The 14,998-nt window shown below is 49.9% G+C and overlaps 1 protein-coding gene across 3 annotated transcripts in view; it reads left to right on the top strand.

Annotated features, from left to right (window-relative positions):
* The first annotated feature begins 1,245 nt into the window (after positions 1-1,245).
* GPATCH8 (G-patch domain containing 8) overlaps positions 1,246-14,998 on the top strand; it is a 54,491-nt gene continuing 40,738 nt past the window's right edge. For 2 of the 3 annotated variants that reach the window (XM_042021570.1, XM_042021567.1), the window contains exon 1: positions 1,246-1,352. In XM_042021570.1, coding sequence (XP_041877504.1) covers positions 1,308-1,352 — 45 coding nt within the window. In that variant the 5' untranslated portion in view covers positions 1,246-1,307. The remainder of the gene's footprint in view (positions 1,353-14,998) is intronic. The other variant, XM_042021565.1, reaches the window with a different exon arrangement.

The following is a 14,998-nucleotide window of genomic DNA, read 5'->3' as shown; positions in this document are numbered from 1 at the left end:
ACCCAGACTCCAAACGCAGCCCTAGCCCGCAAATCCAGACCCAGACCTAGACCCCGAAACCAGCCAAGGCCCCCAAATCCATCCTTCAGCCCCAGGTCGCCAGCCCTGGCCCCCAAATCCAGACCCAGATGTAGATCCTAGACCCGATCCCGATCCCAAAACCAGACGGAGACTCCAGCCCCTAACCTAGCATCGGCCCCCAGCCCCCCGGTATTGCCCACGGCACTGCTGCTGTGCCACTGCAGAGAAGGACGGCTGTGGCTGCACGAGCCGGGCACACACTTCCCACCAAGGGACGAGGAGAGGCTCCTGCAGCCCGGCCGGAGGGCCGGGGCACGAGCCAGGGACACGAGCACGGCTCCGCCGGGCCCTGGGCTGCACCGCAGGGCTGGCTCTGAGTACCGCGATCCGCCTCAGGATTTGTGCTGGCCCCCACCTCAGGGCTGGGCGCGGGCACTGTTACCCCCGTCAGGGCTCGCCCCAGGCCCGGGGCCGCTCCCAGCGCCGAGGGCTCCGGGCCGCCCTCAGCCACCCCCGCGCGGGCCCCGCCGAACCGGCTCTGCGCATGCGCCGCCCCGGCAGGCGGCACGGCCCGAGGCGCACACCGGGGGGCGGTGGAGAGCCCGCGGTCCCATTGGCTCGCACGACCATCATTCAAGCGACTGGGGCAGCTCCCATTGGCTAGAGCCGGGAGGGCGGGAACGCTGAAGCGGGGCTCGCGCTCTCCGTTCCCCGGGTCGAGCCCTCGCCGTGCGACGGCTTTGCACATGCGCGCAACAGGGGGCGGGAAAGGGAGCCCCGCGCTGCGCGGCAGCTCGCGCCCTAATTGGCTGCTAGGCACGCGCGTGCGCTGCCCGCCCCCTCATTGGTTGTCGGGCGCGCGCGTGTCGTCGCTCGCGCTGTCATTGGCCGCCGGGGTGCGCATGCGCGTTGCTATCTGCAGCCAGACGCGCAGCGCGGCTCGGCGGGACGTGACCTGTCGCGGCGCAGCCTTGAGGGCGCGGCCGGCCGTGCAAGCCGGTTCCGTCCCCTCGGTGTGCCGACCCCCGGCGTGTCGCTGTCTGCGGGCCGGTCTTGCCGCCGCCGCCCCACCGGGCCCCGCTCCAGTAGCCGCTCTTCTCCGCCGCTCCGCACGGTGGCGCCGTGTTGAGGGAATCCCTCGCTGCCGATCACGTGACCGGCTTTGCTGCGCACGTGATCGGCGGGCGGCGCATGCGCGGTGCGGCGGGGGCGGTGCAGGCGGGCGGCGCTGAGGGCGGAGGCGGCGGCGGCCGGAGCGGGGCCGGGCCGGGTTGGGCCGGCGCGAAATGGCGGACAGGTTCTCCCGCTTCAACGAGGACAGGGACTTCCAGGTACTTCCCTCGCGCCGCCCCGCGCGACTGCGGTCTCTCAGGCCGGGCTTGGTCGCCCTCCCCCCCCCGGCCGGGGCTTTGTGCGCGGGCCCGGCGCTGCGCCGCGGCGGGGAGCGGCACAGAGGGGAGTGCGGGGGGCCGGGGCTGGCTGTCAAGGTGACCCGCGGCAGGGGAGAGCGGCCCGGGGGCGGGGGACAGCGGGTGGCGTGTTGCGACGGCGGCGGCGAGGGGCCGACCCGGCGGGGGAGAACGGTGAGGGGATGAACCCTCCACCTGCGATGGGACCGACCACCCCCGTGAGGGGTTGGGCCCCTTCCCGGTGAGGGAACCAGCCCCCTGATGAGGGGATCACCCACTTCCCCGTGAGGGGTTGGATCACTCCCCCCGAGATCCGCACCGCGCCGTCCGAACATCTGCCAGCGACCCGCTTCTCTGTGGAAAACGCCTCTTCCTTCTCACACCCGGCCCCCCAACAAAACATCAGTATTTCAACGTAATTAACGCCACTGATGCTGTTTTAAAGGGGGTTTAAATAAACAATGGGAAAATTAACGTTGACTCATTAAGCTTGAACAATGACATGTTGTTCTCTGACTTCAGCCCGAGAGAGTCTCGGGGTTAGAAAGGAAGACAAAAGGAGCGAGGATAACGCTGCTCGAGGAGAGCCGTGGATGAGCTGTTCTGTGGGTCCTTGTTTCGGAAGCTTGGAGTTGGAATGGTGCTGTTCATCCTCACTCGGGCCTTTCACCCAAAGACCTGGGAGTGTTTTTATAATGTGGAGCTTGCGTAATTCTGCTTAATCTGGCATTAAGGTGCAGTCTTGGAAGCAGTCAGGACATCCAGGAGTGACTAACTTATGTTGGTTCTGGGTGTTATAAGGGGTGCAGACTTCAAAAATTGTTATTAAACTGTTTCAGAACACATAAGAAAATAAATACCAGCATGGTTGTGTGCACTATTGGCATCGCCTGCTCTGAGGATGGAGGTTTGGCTCCTGCCACAGCCCCAAACATAGGCTCGTTTGCATCCTTCATTTCCTTAAATGAAGAAATGAGCCATAATTAACACTGAAATGGTCTGATTTGGCTTTGAAGTTTGTGTTTCAGGAAGTGGAGCGAGCCAGATCTTGGGCTTGAAAACACATTTCTTGTAATCCTTTGGTAAGGGAGAGAGGGGGAACCTAAACCAGGTTGAGTACTGTGGTTGTGCCCCGGGAATGGACGAGCTCTGCAGTCGTGTCCACATTTGCCTTTGGATGTCCTTGTTCCTGTCCCTTTATGGGGAAACCCCATGGCAAGAAAACTAATTGTAGTGGCAAAACCTGTTACTGTGTCGTGGCTCTGGGCACGCAGGGGGAACGTGTGGTGATGTCAGGGAGGAAACTCGGCTCCATTACTCGATCCCGAGATCTTGGAAGCTGCTGAGTGTGCCAGGGGACAATAACTCAAGTCACAACCCTGTGTCCCCTTGACTTTAAAAAAGGGCACTGTTCTAAATTGGAATTTCTCTGTGCTAAGTACCAGGCTTTTATTGTCTTTCCCATAGACTAGAGTGAAAAATAAAAAGGTAGGATTTGGTTTTATGGAAGGGTCACTGCTCTGTTCTTCCCTGCCTGAAAATATGCCAGGGAGAAGAGAGACATTTTATTTCGTGTTAAAGCTTCCTGTGAGGGAAAAGTGGAATCAGTCCCCTGGGAAGAGCAGTTTGGAGCTGGTTGAGGCTTGTGGAAGACTGAAGGTGAAAAGAGTGAGCTGTGGAAGAGATGATCCGAGGGGGACTGGGACAAGGTCACGCTGAATTTTGGGAGCTCAAGGGTCTGTGCACCTACCCTCACAGCTGGGCAATCTAACAGTTTTTCCACAGTCTCTTGATGAAGGAAAGCTTTTAGATGAAGAAGAAGGGAAAATAAGGTTTGAAGTCACTTCCAGAGAAGACTTTTGAATTTTCTTCTCTGTATTTAGACAGAGATTGCTTGAGCTATAAGAGGAATACAGGAATTCCTGTGGAATACAGGAAATGCTCGCTGTGCTGGGTATTTGCAGGGCTGCTGTGGCCATAGGTAAGAATATACCTGCTTGTGCCTGTCTAGAAAATCCCGGTCTGCAAATACAGCAAAACCAGGAGTGTTTCTGTTGGTGTTAGGGATGCCCTTTTCACACAGTTGTAGTTCTTTGGCAGGTGAAATTTCTGTCCTTGGAGCAGGTGACTCTAGATGTGACCCTGTGTCCCTGCCAGGCTGGTGAGTCCCAGGGAGCATGGCCAGAGGGAGACAGGCTCTAAAATTACAGTTTGAGCAGGGATGGATGCAGTATGGGGAGGGAGGCTGTGGAGATCTCTTGGGTTTTGTTATGGGGTGATCTATTTGTGATCTCCTCAGAGTGAAGGGATGTGTAACAGTTTGGAGAGAGGGAGAGAAACAAAAGGTCAGGAGTAAAGGGCGTAGGTCAAACCTACGCTTTTAGCTGTTTGGAAGAAAGGCAAATATCTTGGGATTAGTGATGTGGCTAATGGAAAAGTCACTGGATGAAAAAAAAGCATTTCAGAGTTCTCATTATTGTTATCAGCTGCCTTTCTGGAGAGAAGCTGGAAAGAGTCTGGGTTGGGAGGATCAGTTTGGCAGGAGTGCAAGTTGAGCACTGTAGGCAAGGGAGAGCTGGCAGCACAGGGTTAGCAGAGGTGATCCTCGGATTTCTGAGCTTCTGATATGCTGGAGAAAAGTGGATTAAAGGTGAGAGCTGCTGGGAGCTGTTCTTCCCTCCCCTGTGCCTGACTGAAGGAAGATCAGTGCCATCAGGAGAGACAGGAATGGAAACATACAGCACTGCAGGAAAATCAGGAAGGAAGGACCTAAATCAGCTGAGAAAGAGAAGGTATCCATGGTCTGAAGTTCATGGAAAAGTGCTGAGGAGAGAAGGGTTGTTGGGCAGAGAGGTCAGCCGAGAACTGCAGATATAAGTGGGAGTGAGGGATCTTCCCATAGCTGCAGCCAAAGTGATGTGGTGGGCATGAAGAGAGCTGCAGAGGGAGTGATGCTCCTCCCAGGGAGTTATAAGGAGGAGCCCTGTGGAAAAGAGTGGCTTGTGTAAGGATAAGAAAGTCATACATATCCCTAAGGATAAAGGTCATGGTGTGGAGGGAGAGGAGAAAGCTTGTATACACTGGAATTATTGTGACTCCTCTGTGTTTTGGTGGAAGGAACCTCGAAGCTAAGGATGGTTTGCAAGTTGAAGTTGCCAAAGAAGCAGGAATGGCACTGGAGGATATCACTGCAGTGAGCTGATTAGGCAGCCCTTGGGTTTTTCCTCACAGGATTGTTGTGCTGTTGCTGTGCTCTGTAGCTTTAGAAGCCACACTAAAGGCTTAGAGCCTCTTCCTCTTTTGCTTTAAGCTCTGAAACCTTAGAGAAAGTCGGAAAGCCCCTGGTGTATTTTGCAGGTGCTGAACCTGATGGCAGCTCCAGAGAAAGGCCTTGAGCTGTGCTCTGCCTATGATGGGGATCTTTTCCTTACCAGGCCAGCACACGGCTTCATTTGGGAGCCTTGGACAGGGAAATGGATTAGTGGAGGAGAAAGGCAAGAGAAGGAAGGTCAGGGATATCCTCTCTTCTATGCTCTGCAGTGGCGAGTGAACTCTTGAGTGGCTCATCCAATTAAATCCCAAGCTTTTTCCATTTTCCATACAAGAACTGTTATTTTTGGGCTCCTGACAAGCTTAGTCGTTTGGGCAAAGGATTGGGGAGCTTGTCTGTCACAGGCTCTGTCACTTGTCTGTGCCACTGTCCCCTGGACTGATGGCTTCCCTGGCAGAGACAAATGGGAACCACCGTAACTTTGAGGAGTTCCAAACAATAGCTGTAAATGGTGCTAACAGAATATTGTAGGAGCATTCATGAAATCTGTATGAACATATGAAACTGCTGCAGTAAGTAAATATATATTTTTAGTGCTGTTTATGCATTTGCAATGATTTTATTCTTCAGATCAGCTATGCAAACTCAAAGAATAAATATTGTGGATGTCTCCCTCGCTGAAATCCAGTGGTGCTCCCACTTATTCCCAGATGTTGAGAAAATGTTTTCTTGCTGCATTTTTCTCCTTTTCATTGTTGAAGCAGAAATATTACCAGCCATATGTGTCTATGTGTACAATAATTTCCTCTTCCTACGTACATTGCACTTACTGGCATCATTAGCCAGACGGAACACAGGCTGTTCTGTCTCTTGGTTTTTTGGTGTTGTGTAGTCTGTACAATGGCATAACACTTCCACCCAGCAGGAAGAACTGTGCTTGGTTTTCTCTGCTGGGTGGAAGTGTGGCCATTCTGAACCTCAGCTTGGGTATTCCTGCTAATTCCAAGAAGATAGGTGTTTTTTTTCTTTCCCTCCACAAAGGATTTGAAGAGCTAAGCCAGCACATCACTGTGCTTCTGGCCCTGTTGCTTCCAGCAGGTTGAGCTGAGCACTGCTGGCAGGGGGATTTTATGCTTTTTAATTGGCAGAATGTCAGGGGTAAGTTCTGTTCCCAAGCAGCTTAGGCAGCGCTTTACCGGACAGCTGGGCCGGCAGCAAGGAGGTTTAGAATCCATCCTTAATGAGTGTGGCCATGGCTGCAGCTTCAATTCACTTCCCAGGTGCTGCCTCAGGGAAGTGCATTTGATTTTCATGTCCTTCAGCAGGCCCAGCTGCTCAGGGCGATGTGGCACAGGGAGCTGATGTCTGCGCTGCAGAGAGATAAAGAGGGTCATTTTCTCTGCCTGCCTTTACTAATTGGGAAAAGAAAAACTTAATGCGGGGGAATGAGGGTTGGAATCTCTGCAAAATCTGTTACGCTGAGCTTTCAACTGATCCAAGATCCTGGAGTGTGAATTTGCCTTTGGCGGGAGTAGCTGCAAGCAGTCAGGAGGCAGCCTTTGCCTTTTCCATGGAGTGTTTCCTAACTGAAGGATTAATCTGAGATTTTAAAAGATCTCTTAGTATAGTTTAGAGATCTCAGTTTATCATTCGATTCAGGTTATATTTCCGGTGTGGGCCCAGCACAGGAAGAATACAGCTCTTACCTCCTTGGCAGGACGTTCTGACCTCTCAGTTGAGCCAAGCAGGAACAGCAGAACTGTGACTGATTTTTTTTAACCTCCCTGTGTGAGCAAGGAGGGGCAGAGAAGACTGGGGGGAAGTGTGTTCTAAAGTAGATCAAATAGTATTGGTTCCAGTTTTAGAACATCACAGGAGGATCTGAACTTCAGTGTGGATTTCTGGGACTCAGGTGGTGAGGTAATTTTATACAGACCTTCCTGCGGTCTGTGTTGTCACTCCTCTCCTACACCAGTGTTCTCCATTGCTGAGGCCGAGTGAATGGGAAAGGAAACACTTTATCCTGCAGTCCCACAAGCCATGGCTGAGCTACCTCAGCTTCTTCTGAGTCACCCCCTCTGAGATAAAACCCACCCCTCCAACCAGGCTCCTGCCACCCGCTGTGTGGGAATGTGGAGCTTCAGGCGCTCATCTGATAAAAAGCACTGCTACAGTTCTAGGGCAGCACTTCCTCAGTTGACAGAAGCTCTTCTCCTACCACATGGTTTTAAACCTGTAGTAATTCTTGCTACTTTCTCCTTTCAAGCAGCTCCATGGGCAGTTAATTTGAGATTTTTGCCATTCAGAGTTTTAAAGCCAGAAGTTAATATTAGGATGATGGCTTTAAATATCCAGGTATCACTTTCAATTCCCATTGTTTGGCCCAGTTCTGAGTCCAGGAGTTTGTGTTTGGCTGCCGTATCTCTCCCTTGAAGACAACTGGTGATAGGGAACATTTTCCTTTGTTGATTGTTCTGGTAGTTTAGCCATTTTAAGCTGCATTTTCCTTAATATTTCTTCTAGGTTTTTTTATTTTCAGCTGTTAGCTGATCTTCTCTGCTATGCCAAAGCACACATTACTGTGCTGTGTCCTCTTATGTGAAGGCATATACAACATTTCTGCTCAATTTATCTTCTTCTGAGAGCCTTAATGGCTCTGAATTCTCTCACTGTTCTCCCTTTGTGTTGTTACACCTTTCTGCATCCTAAATTCTCCACACTTGTGACTGGAAAACTTGCTTAGAGGAGTCTAGAGCAGACTCTTACCTTTATAATATACCGAGATAAACATCTATTTACTGCTTTTTTTGTGTTTGCTGTTCCTTTGTTGCACACCCTTGGACTGTATTTTTATCCTTTCTGCTACCGTGTTGCGTGAGGAGGTTTTAACTGGGATTTCTCAGCCTGCTGGGTGCAGCCCTGTGCTGTGGCTGTGTTTGTACAGGGCTCTGTGAAAGCAGACGTGGTGTTAGGGAGCTGAAGCCACTCTTACATGGGTCAGGTTGCTCTGTACAAACATGTCCTCACTGTTGCTCACTCTTTGTTGGGCTGCCTGATCTGCAAACTGAGCTGGCAGGTGCTCTGTTCCCTCTGGTCATCGATAAAAATATTGAATGAAGTTTGAATCCTGTTAACGTGCTCCTGAGGGAGATTTTCTGTGAGATTCTGGTTTAGCAACAGCTCTTTATCAAGTCGGACACCGTAGTAAGAAAGAAAAGGTAGATAATACTGTGAAAGCTTGGAAGTTTGTAGTGGTAAATTGATTAAACCCTAAATATTACATGATTAGCATCCTGTCCCACCAGGCTGGTTTCCCTGTGTTTTGTACTGTCCAGTGTGGTCACACACTGGAGGGAAGGGCTGGCATCCAGAGGCACCTGGACAGGCTGGAGGGGTGGGTGTGTGTGAAGTTCAGTAAGGGCAAGTGCAAGGTCCTGCACCTGGGTCAGGTCAATTCCAAGCACAAATCCAGGCTGGGGGACAATGGATTGAAAGCAGCCTTGGGGAGAAGGACTTGGGGATACTGTTTGATGAGAAGTTCAGTGACTCAGCCATGTGTGCTGGCAGCTCAGGAACCAACCATGGGCAGCAGGTGAGGGGGGAATTCTGCCCTGCTCAGGTGGGCCCCCACCTGCAGAGCTGCCTCCAGCCCTGGGGTCCCCAGCACAGGAAGGATGTGGAGCTTCTGGAGAGTCCAGAGGAGGCCACGGAGATGCTCCGAGGGCTGGAGCCCCTCTGCCATGGAGCCGGGCTGGGAGAGCTGGGGGTGCTCACCTGGAGAAGAGAAGGCTCCAGGGAGAGCTCAGAGCCCCTTGCAGGGCCTCCAGGAGAGCTGGAGAGGACTTGGGACAAGGGATGGAGGGACAGGGCACAGGGAATGGCTTCCCAGTGCCAGAGGGCAGGGCTGGATGGGATATTGGGAAGGAATTGTTCCCTGGGAGGGTGGGGAGGGGCTGGCGCAGGTTGCCCAGAGAAGCTGTAGCTGCTCCATCCCTGGCAGTGTCCAAGGCCAGGTGGAGCGACCTGGGCTAGTGGAAGGTGTCCTGCCCATGGCAGGGGATGGAACAAGATCATCTTGAAGGTCCTTCCCCATCCAACCCCCTCCATGGTTCTGTGATTGTTTGAAGGTCCTGGTTAGCCATGAAGATGTGGGTGCTGGAAGCTGCAGCAGCTTCTGCATCATGGCATGTTAAAAATGGCAAAAAGAAAATTGGGTGAGTGAGGCCAGTGCTGGCTCTTGGGTAGAGCTTGCTGAAGGACTGCAGAGCATCCCTCGTGTGCTGGAACAGATCCACAGCTGGTGTTGGTGCAGCAGAAGGAATCTGAAAGACACAAAATTATTGTTGTTTGGTGCCAAAGTATGCAAAGCAGGGACCTGCCTCTGGCTCCCACTCCTTGTGTGGTACAAGCTGTTTATCTCGGAACTGTAGAACATGTTTTTATTTGGACAGCTCTAAATGGGTATTTATATGCACGTTTTCCTGGTTTAAACCTCTTGACCTGTGACTAGTCTTAAATGTGTTCTGCTGAGTGGGTTTTCAGTGTTTTTGGACTTAGCAGGAAGAGTTTTATCAAAACTAATTTTTAGTCCAGTAAACAAAAGGTTCCATCAGCTTCTCAACGTGCAGTTCCAAGGTGCTTCTTTCAAACCTTGCCAATTTAAATTAATCTCTGAGTCTCAAGTGATTGCTTTTGTTGTATTGACTTGAGAGGATTTTCCTGTTAAGTACTCTCAGAATAATTGATGTGTGTGTCTGCTGAAAATGAGGTTTTGCTGCAGCTTTCACAAGATGTTGACTGTAAATATTCAGCTGTTTCTGGGGGTGTGCAGATGTGCTGTGTCCGTACTTCCCACTTGTATTGCAGGGAAAGGTCTGGGAAAGCAATTCCTAATGTGTGGAGGGTGGTGAGAATGTGTTGTTTGGGAATGCTTCACCTCTGTGTTGCTAGGAAAGAATCTGTGGGGTTTTTGTGTCTTTACAGACACTACAGGGAACAACAGGAAAAAGGATGATTTTGTTCTGGGAAGCATTAACAAAGGCTTTTCAGGTGCCAATACAAAGTTGCTTTTGTATTGCTTTTTATAGCTTTGAGAAGCCATGTGGCCTTTAAAATGACCCAAGAAAGTTTCCAGGATTGGAAGGAGCCACCTCCTAGGTGCATGTTGGTCTTAAAAATATGGTTTTTTTCTGGCTGCATAACGAATATTCAAAAAACACTGTAAGCTACACTTTCCTGGAGTTGTTTTTGCGTTCTTTGGATGGATTTCTAAACATCAACATGGTTGTCTGCATCAATTACGTTTTGGAGCCCTTCCATGGTATAGAGTCATCAGGCCCTGCCGAGCTGCAAAGGGCAGCATGAATTACTGCTGTGATCTGTAGTCAGCCTGCGTAGGGAGGTGTGGATCTTGCAGAGGTATTAGAAACCCGTTACATTTTGAATGTGTGTAATAAACTCAACGATCTGTCGTGGGGAGCTGCATTTGGGTTTAACACCTTCCTTCCCCCGCTGGTGTTGGCTGGAACTTGCTGTGAGGTCAGTGGTGATGTTGGTGATAAAGCCCCAGAAATAAACCAAATCAGAGCACTGGCAGACCTTGTCCCTTGTACCCCTTGTATCTCACCCATGCCTGGGGTGGCTTTTTATCCTGCCTGTCCCACATGTGCCACTGCAGCTGCAGGTGGTGGGTGTCTCTCCCTCAGGCCATGTGCAGAGAAGTGAAACCAGCATGTTTGGAAACAGCTGCCCAAACTGGAAAGGTTTGTCAGAAGAGAACTAAATACAAAATGAGATGAGTGTCGATGGTGGTTTGTTGAAATTCCTGGTCTTTGGATCAGGCAAGAGGCTGGTATTCCATCAGGGCTTTGCAGACTGATTCCTGAGCCTCTTGGCCACTGTGCTGGTGCTGGACAGGCAGCATTCACCCAGGTGTCCTGGATGTGGGATGTTTGCAAGAGTGCTGGGAGCCAGCTTTGGGAAAAGTGGATGGATGTGAGGGTGTCTTATCCATCTAAAGGTTTTGTAACTGCTCCATCTCCTTTAAAAAAGAAAATTGCAAGTTTAACAGGATATTTGCTTCTGGAATCGGAGGGTTTTTTTCCCTGTTCTGTGGAGGTGCGGTGTGCGTGCAGGGAGAGAGGATTTTGGCAAGATGGCATTTGCTCCCTTGTGCTCAGATGCCGCTCCAGTTCCCTGTGCTCCAGCCTTGCATCTGTGCTGACCCGTCTCGGGAGGGCTGCAGGAAATGTCAGCTGTGCTTCCCAGCCGTGGGAGCAAAACATTCCGGGATCTGCAGCTCACGCGGCCTGCCCTGGCTTTATCCACACTAGAAAATGGCCTTTTTTGGGGGCACTCATTTCTGGTTTTGGATATTCCTGTGTCTCAGCTGCTGTTCTCAGCCTAATGCCTGCAAGGCTTTTGGGAATGGGCAGTGGGCTTGGTTAAATATTTTCAAGTGATGCTTGTGGGTAACAACCCTGAATTTTATGGCTTGACTTAATGTTTTTAGAGTTTAAGATTTATTGATTGAATTGATGGATACATAGAATATGCAGAAGTGGTGCTGATTTGCTTTAGTGTTTTAAAATTCCATTTTCTAAGGTAAATGCAATATAAATGTGATTTTTTTGAGTCTTTTTCTGGTACTCTCCTAGCGTAAAACTAATTTTTGAATATCTAAGGAGCACGCTGAGCTCTTTTCAAGTGCAGTTAAGCAGTCATGATCATGCTGTGCTCTTTTCCAGTGCATTTAAGAAATAATAACAGTGAGTATAGTAAGGCTTTTCTGCAAAATTGCTTTCTTTAGATTGTTATTGGCGTGGTCTCACGAAGCAGCATTTCTGAGTGCCTTCCTGAGCCAGTCCTGAAATCCAGTAGGGACATAAATAGATTGTTTCTGCTGTGACGTCTCAGCAGCTGCATTCTGCCCGTTCCCTCCCCAGCCGTCCCTGCTTTAATGCTCCCAGGCAGAGCCACAGGGTTTTATGCCAGAATCCTTTCCTATTTTGCTCCATTCGCAGCGTTGAAGGCATTGTCCCTGTGGTTGGTGGAGCAGGCAGCGTTTTCCGATTCTAGGCTCTTGCTATCTGACTTGTGTTGGGCTTATAACTCACCTTATCTCTGGTGTTATTAACCACCAGGCTGGTGTGACTGGGCTCTGCTGGAGCAGGAGCCCAAGGACAGCTGAACAGAGGCGTCCTGAAAGGATCCCCTGCTCTCCCAGCTCCATTGTCCTGCTCCTTTGTGTCCTGCTCCCGGCTCCGTGGGAGCGCCGTGTCCCCAGCTCCGGCCCAGCTGCGGGGCTGGAGGCTGCCACATTTTCTTTGGAAATAATGCATGGATAACTTAGGGGTGTCCATCAAAGAAACCACTCATTCCTGTCAGGAATGGATGCTATATGGAATATGTTCTGCATGCTGACATCTTAATATGCTCTGTGCTCAGGCAGATTGCACAGAGCAGTCCAGTAGTTAATACCCAGGGAGGTCTAATGGCCCTAAAGCAGTTAAAGTGACTCATCCTTATTTCCCCATTGTGTTGGGGGCTTTAGGTGACTTAGAAACTCAGGCAGTGCTCATGACCCGGCTCTGGTTTGGATACACCCCTTGGGGTGTGGGAGGGAAGGAAAGAGCCTGTTTTCTTCTGCTTGTCATTGTGAAGATGCTTTTAAAGGGTTCCCCCTCCCAGTGATTTCTGTGTGTCCTATGTATGTGCTTTGTGTTACCCCACCTTCCTGAAAAGGTGCCTCATGTAGAGGAGAGAGTGAATTCTGTGGTACTAAACGGTGATAAATGGGCTTTAATCAACAATTAATTTCACTTGCATCGAGTGATTTATTGGCAACAGTTCTTACCACTAAGGATTTTGGGATGAAAGTGTAATTAAATTCTTAATTTTTTTTTTATGATGTTGACTGGGTCTCAGTGTCAGAGTGTTTGGGACCTTGTAAGTAGGAAAGAAGCAGCAATGCTCTTCCCCATAGCTATTAACTTGAATTGTCCCAGGAAATGCAGTGACTCCACTGGATATGATCTGGGACAAAATGGCATTTGTTGAGCCAGGACTCCTAAGTATTTACAGTCCAAAGAAGGGAGAACAAGAGTTGAAATCCTGCATGGAGGCAGCTTTTGTTGGTTGGTTTTTCAAATGCCATATTCAGTGTGTTAGGGCAACAAGACAAGGTTTGGCCAAGAGCTTCAAGCAAAGATCAAACAATGGGAAAGTGTAGGAGAGAGCAGAGAACATGTGACTGTGAGTAACCAGAGTGGGTAGAGAGCCAAAGTTCAGATGATATTACACAAAAATTACAGGGCGCAAACATGTTGGCTCCTGGAGATGAATGCACAAGGAAGCCAAGTGGTGTGTGTGGTGTGTAATGAGGAGTGTTTGCATGCTGGAGGCTTGTCCTTGCTTCTCATGAAGTAGGAAAATATATGGAATTGCAGTGTGGTTATAGGGAAGCACCAGTGTGCTCGATGCAGCACAAAGGGAGAGCAATAAATGCTGCTTAAGTGGAAACCTCTCATCTTACTTGCTCTGCTGTTCCAGGGTGGATGGAGAAGTGTCTGTGAGAAAGGGACAGTGCAACACATCTTGTTTCACAAAGCAGAAGTGAGAGACCCTGGTACAGGCAGCTGTAAAATGGAGGGGCAGAGGATGAGGAGGAGGAGGGTGCTGCAGTTAGCCCCAAAATCCTTGTCCACAGGAGCAGGTGGAAGCTTTGCCATTAGCTCCCAGGGCTGGGAACTTACTGCATCTCTGAAACAGTCATACAGGAAGAAGGTTTGGGAATAGATTTTGAATAGTGCTGGGTTTAATGCAGCTGTTATTTCATGTCCTGGTATCCATGGGGTTGAATCCAAGGGATTGAATCCTTCTTTTCACATGAAGGTTTCCTTGAAGTGGGAAGCATCCCTCAAGTCTGCAGAAGACACACTTCAAAATTGTACTAAAATGTGGTCTGTGCTTGGGGTTCATATTTGCCAGAAATGTATTCCAAACAGATCCAGTATTTAGGGTTTAATTAATTGTTGCATTTAAGTGTTAAAGTATTTTGTGTTCTTCTGATTCATTGTCTTAAGGTACAGCAAAACAGGAATGTTTTATGGATCCATTCAATGCACCAGGTTGTAGGATTGGAAAAGTGGAAAATCAGATGGAATTCCCCCCAGCTTGTTCCTTAGCCAGTTCCAGGGATGAAGAAGCTCCAAAGTGCCTGGGATCACCGTGATGGCAAGGAGCATTGTTGTGGCCATAGCCATAGAACCATTTTTCTCTTCCCTGATTAGGCATCACTGGCCTGAACCCCCAATAAATCCCACCTAACAATGACCATTGGATTGTCTGCTTGCCTTTCTCCAGGATGAGCTGCTTTATGGCAGAAGGGAATTTTTGCTTTATCATTTATTCTAAATATTGATAAATAAAGAGCAGTCTGTGTGATGAGTATTGATTTCAGCTCTGTTTGGACACTTTGTTATTCTGAAGCCTTGAATTTCCAAGCCTGGAACACCTTCCTGACACAGGAGGAGGCTGGCAGTATTCCCACGGGGCCTGTTCCCTGTGCTCCATGGCCTTTTTATGCCCAGGACTTCCAGCTGACAGGCAGCACCTGCCTCTCTGGGAAGCTCCAGTTTTAGTATTGTTAGCAGCTGTTTGGACCAGGAACAAGTAGAGATCAAGTACATAATAAACCCCAAAGAATATGAATATATAAAATAACCCCAAAATACATGGAGTGGGTAGTGGTGGGGTCACCAGAACTTAGGGATAATGGCTTTGTTTGCTCTCTGATTCTCTGGCTGTGGCACAGGGAGTGCTCAGCCGTTTGCATAGTTTCAGGGAGATGTTGTTTTAAGCACGGAAAAAGCGAGTTGTGAAGCCTCAGAGCAGCAAGGCGTGCTGCCCTCGAACTGGGATTGACCCTTGCCTCAGTAAAAACAGCTTTCAGTGCCTTGGCAGCACACCAGAGGAGCTGGGGAGTGGGCAGGAATATTTAGCCTGTTGCAGGTAATTTAGTGGTGTGTGCTGAGCTACCTGCAGGCAGCGAGTGAAAGGAGGCTCAGGGATGTGTCTGGGTTTGTGCTGAGAGGGTTTCAAGTGTTGGTTAATGGAATGTTACGTGGGTTTAATGTTTTAATAGATGAAGTTTAGCAATGTGTTTTTGCCAGTGTTGGCAGCGTGGGCACCCCTGACTGCTCTGGTTCTCTTGGGCAGTATTTTTCAGGAAGCTGGGCTGCCCCCAGCCACTGAGGCAGGTTTTTGGTGTGTTTTGGTGTGGGCTCCTGGACTCCTC

This window comes from Corvus kubaryi, unplaced genomic scaffold, assembly GCF_017639235.1.
Source record: "Corvus kubaryi isolate FWS band 111438036 unplaced genomic scaffold, C.kubaryi_AGA036_p1.0 37152, whole genome shotgun sequence".
NCBI classification, from domain to species: domain Eukaryota; kingdom Metazoa; phylum Chordata; class Aves; order Passeriformes; family Corvidae; genus Corvus; species Corvus kubaryi.
The sequence above is the reverse complement of the archived record's forward strand: the minus strand, read 5'-3'. Positions and strand labels throughout refer to the sequence as shown.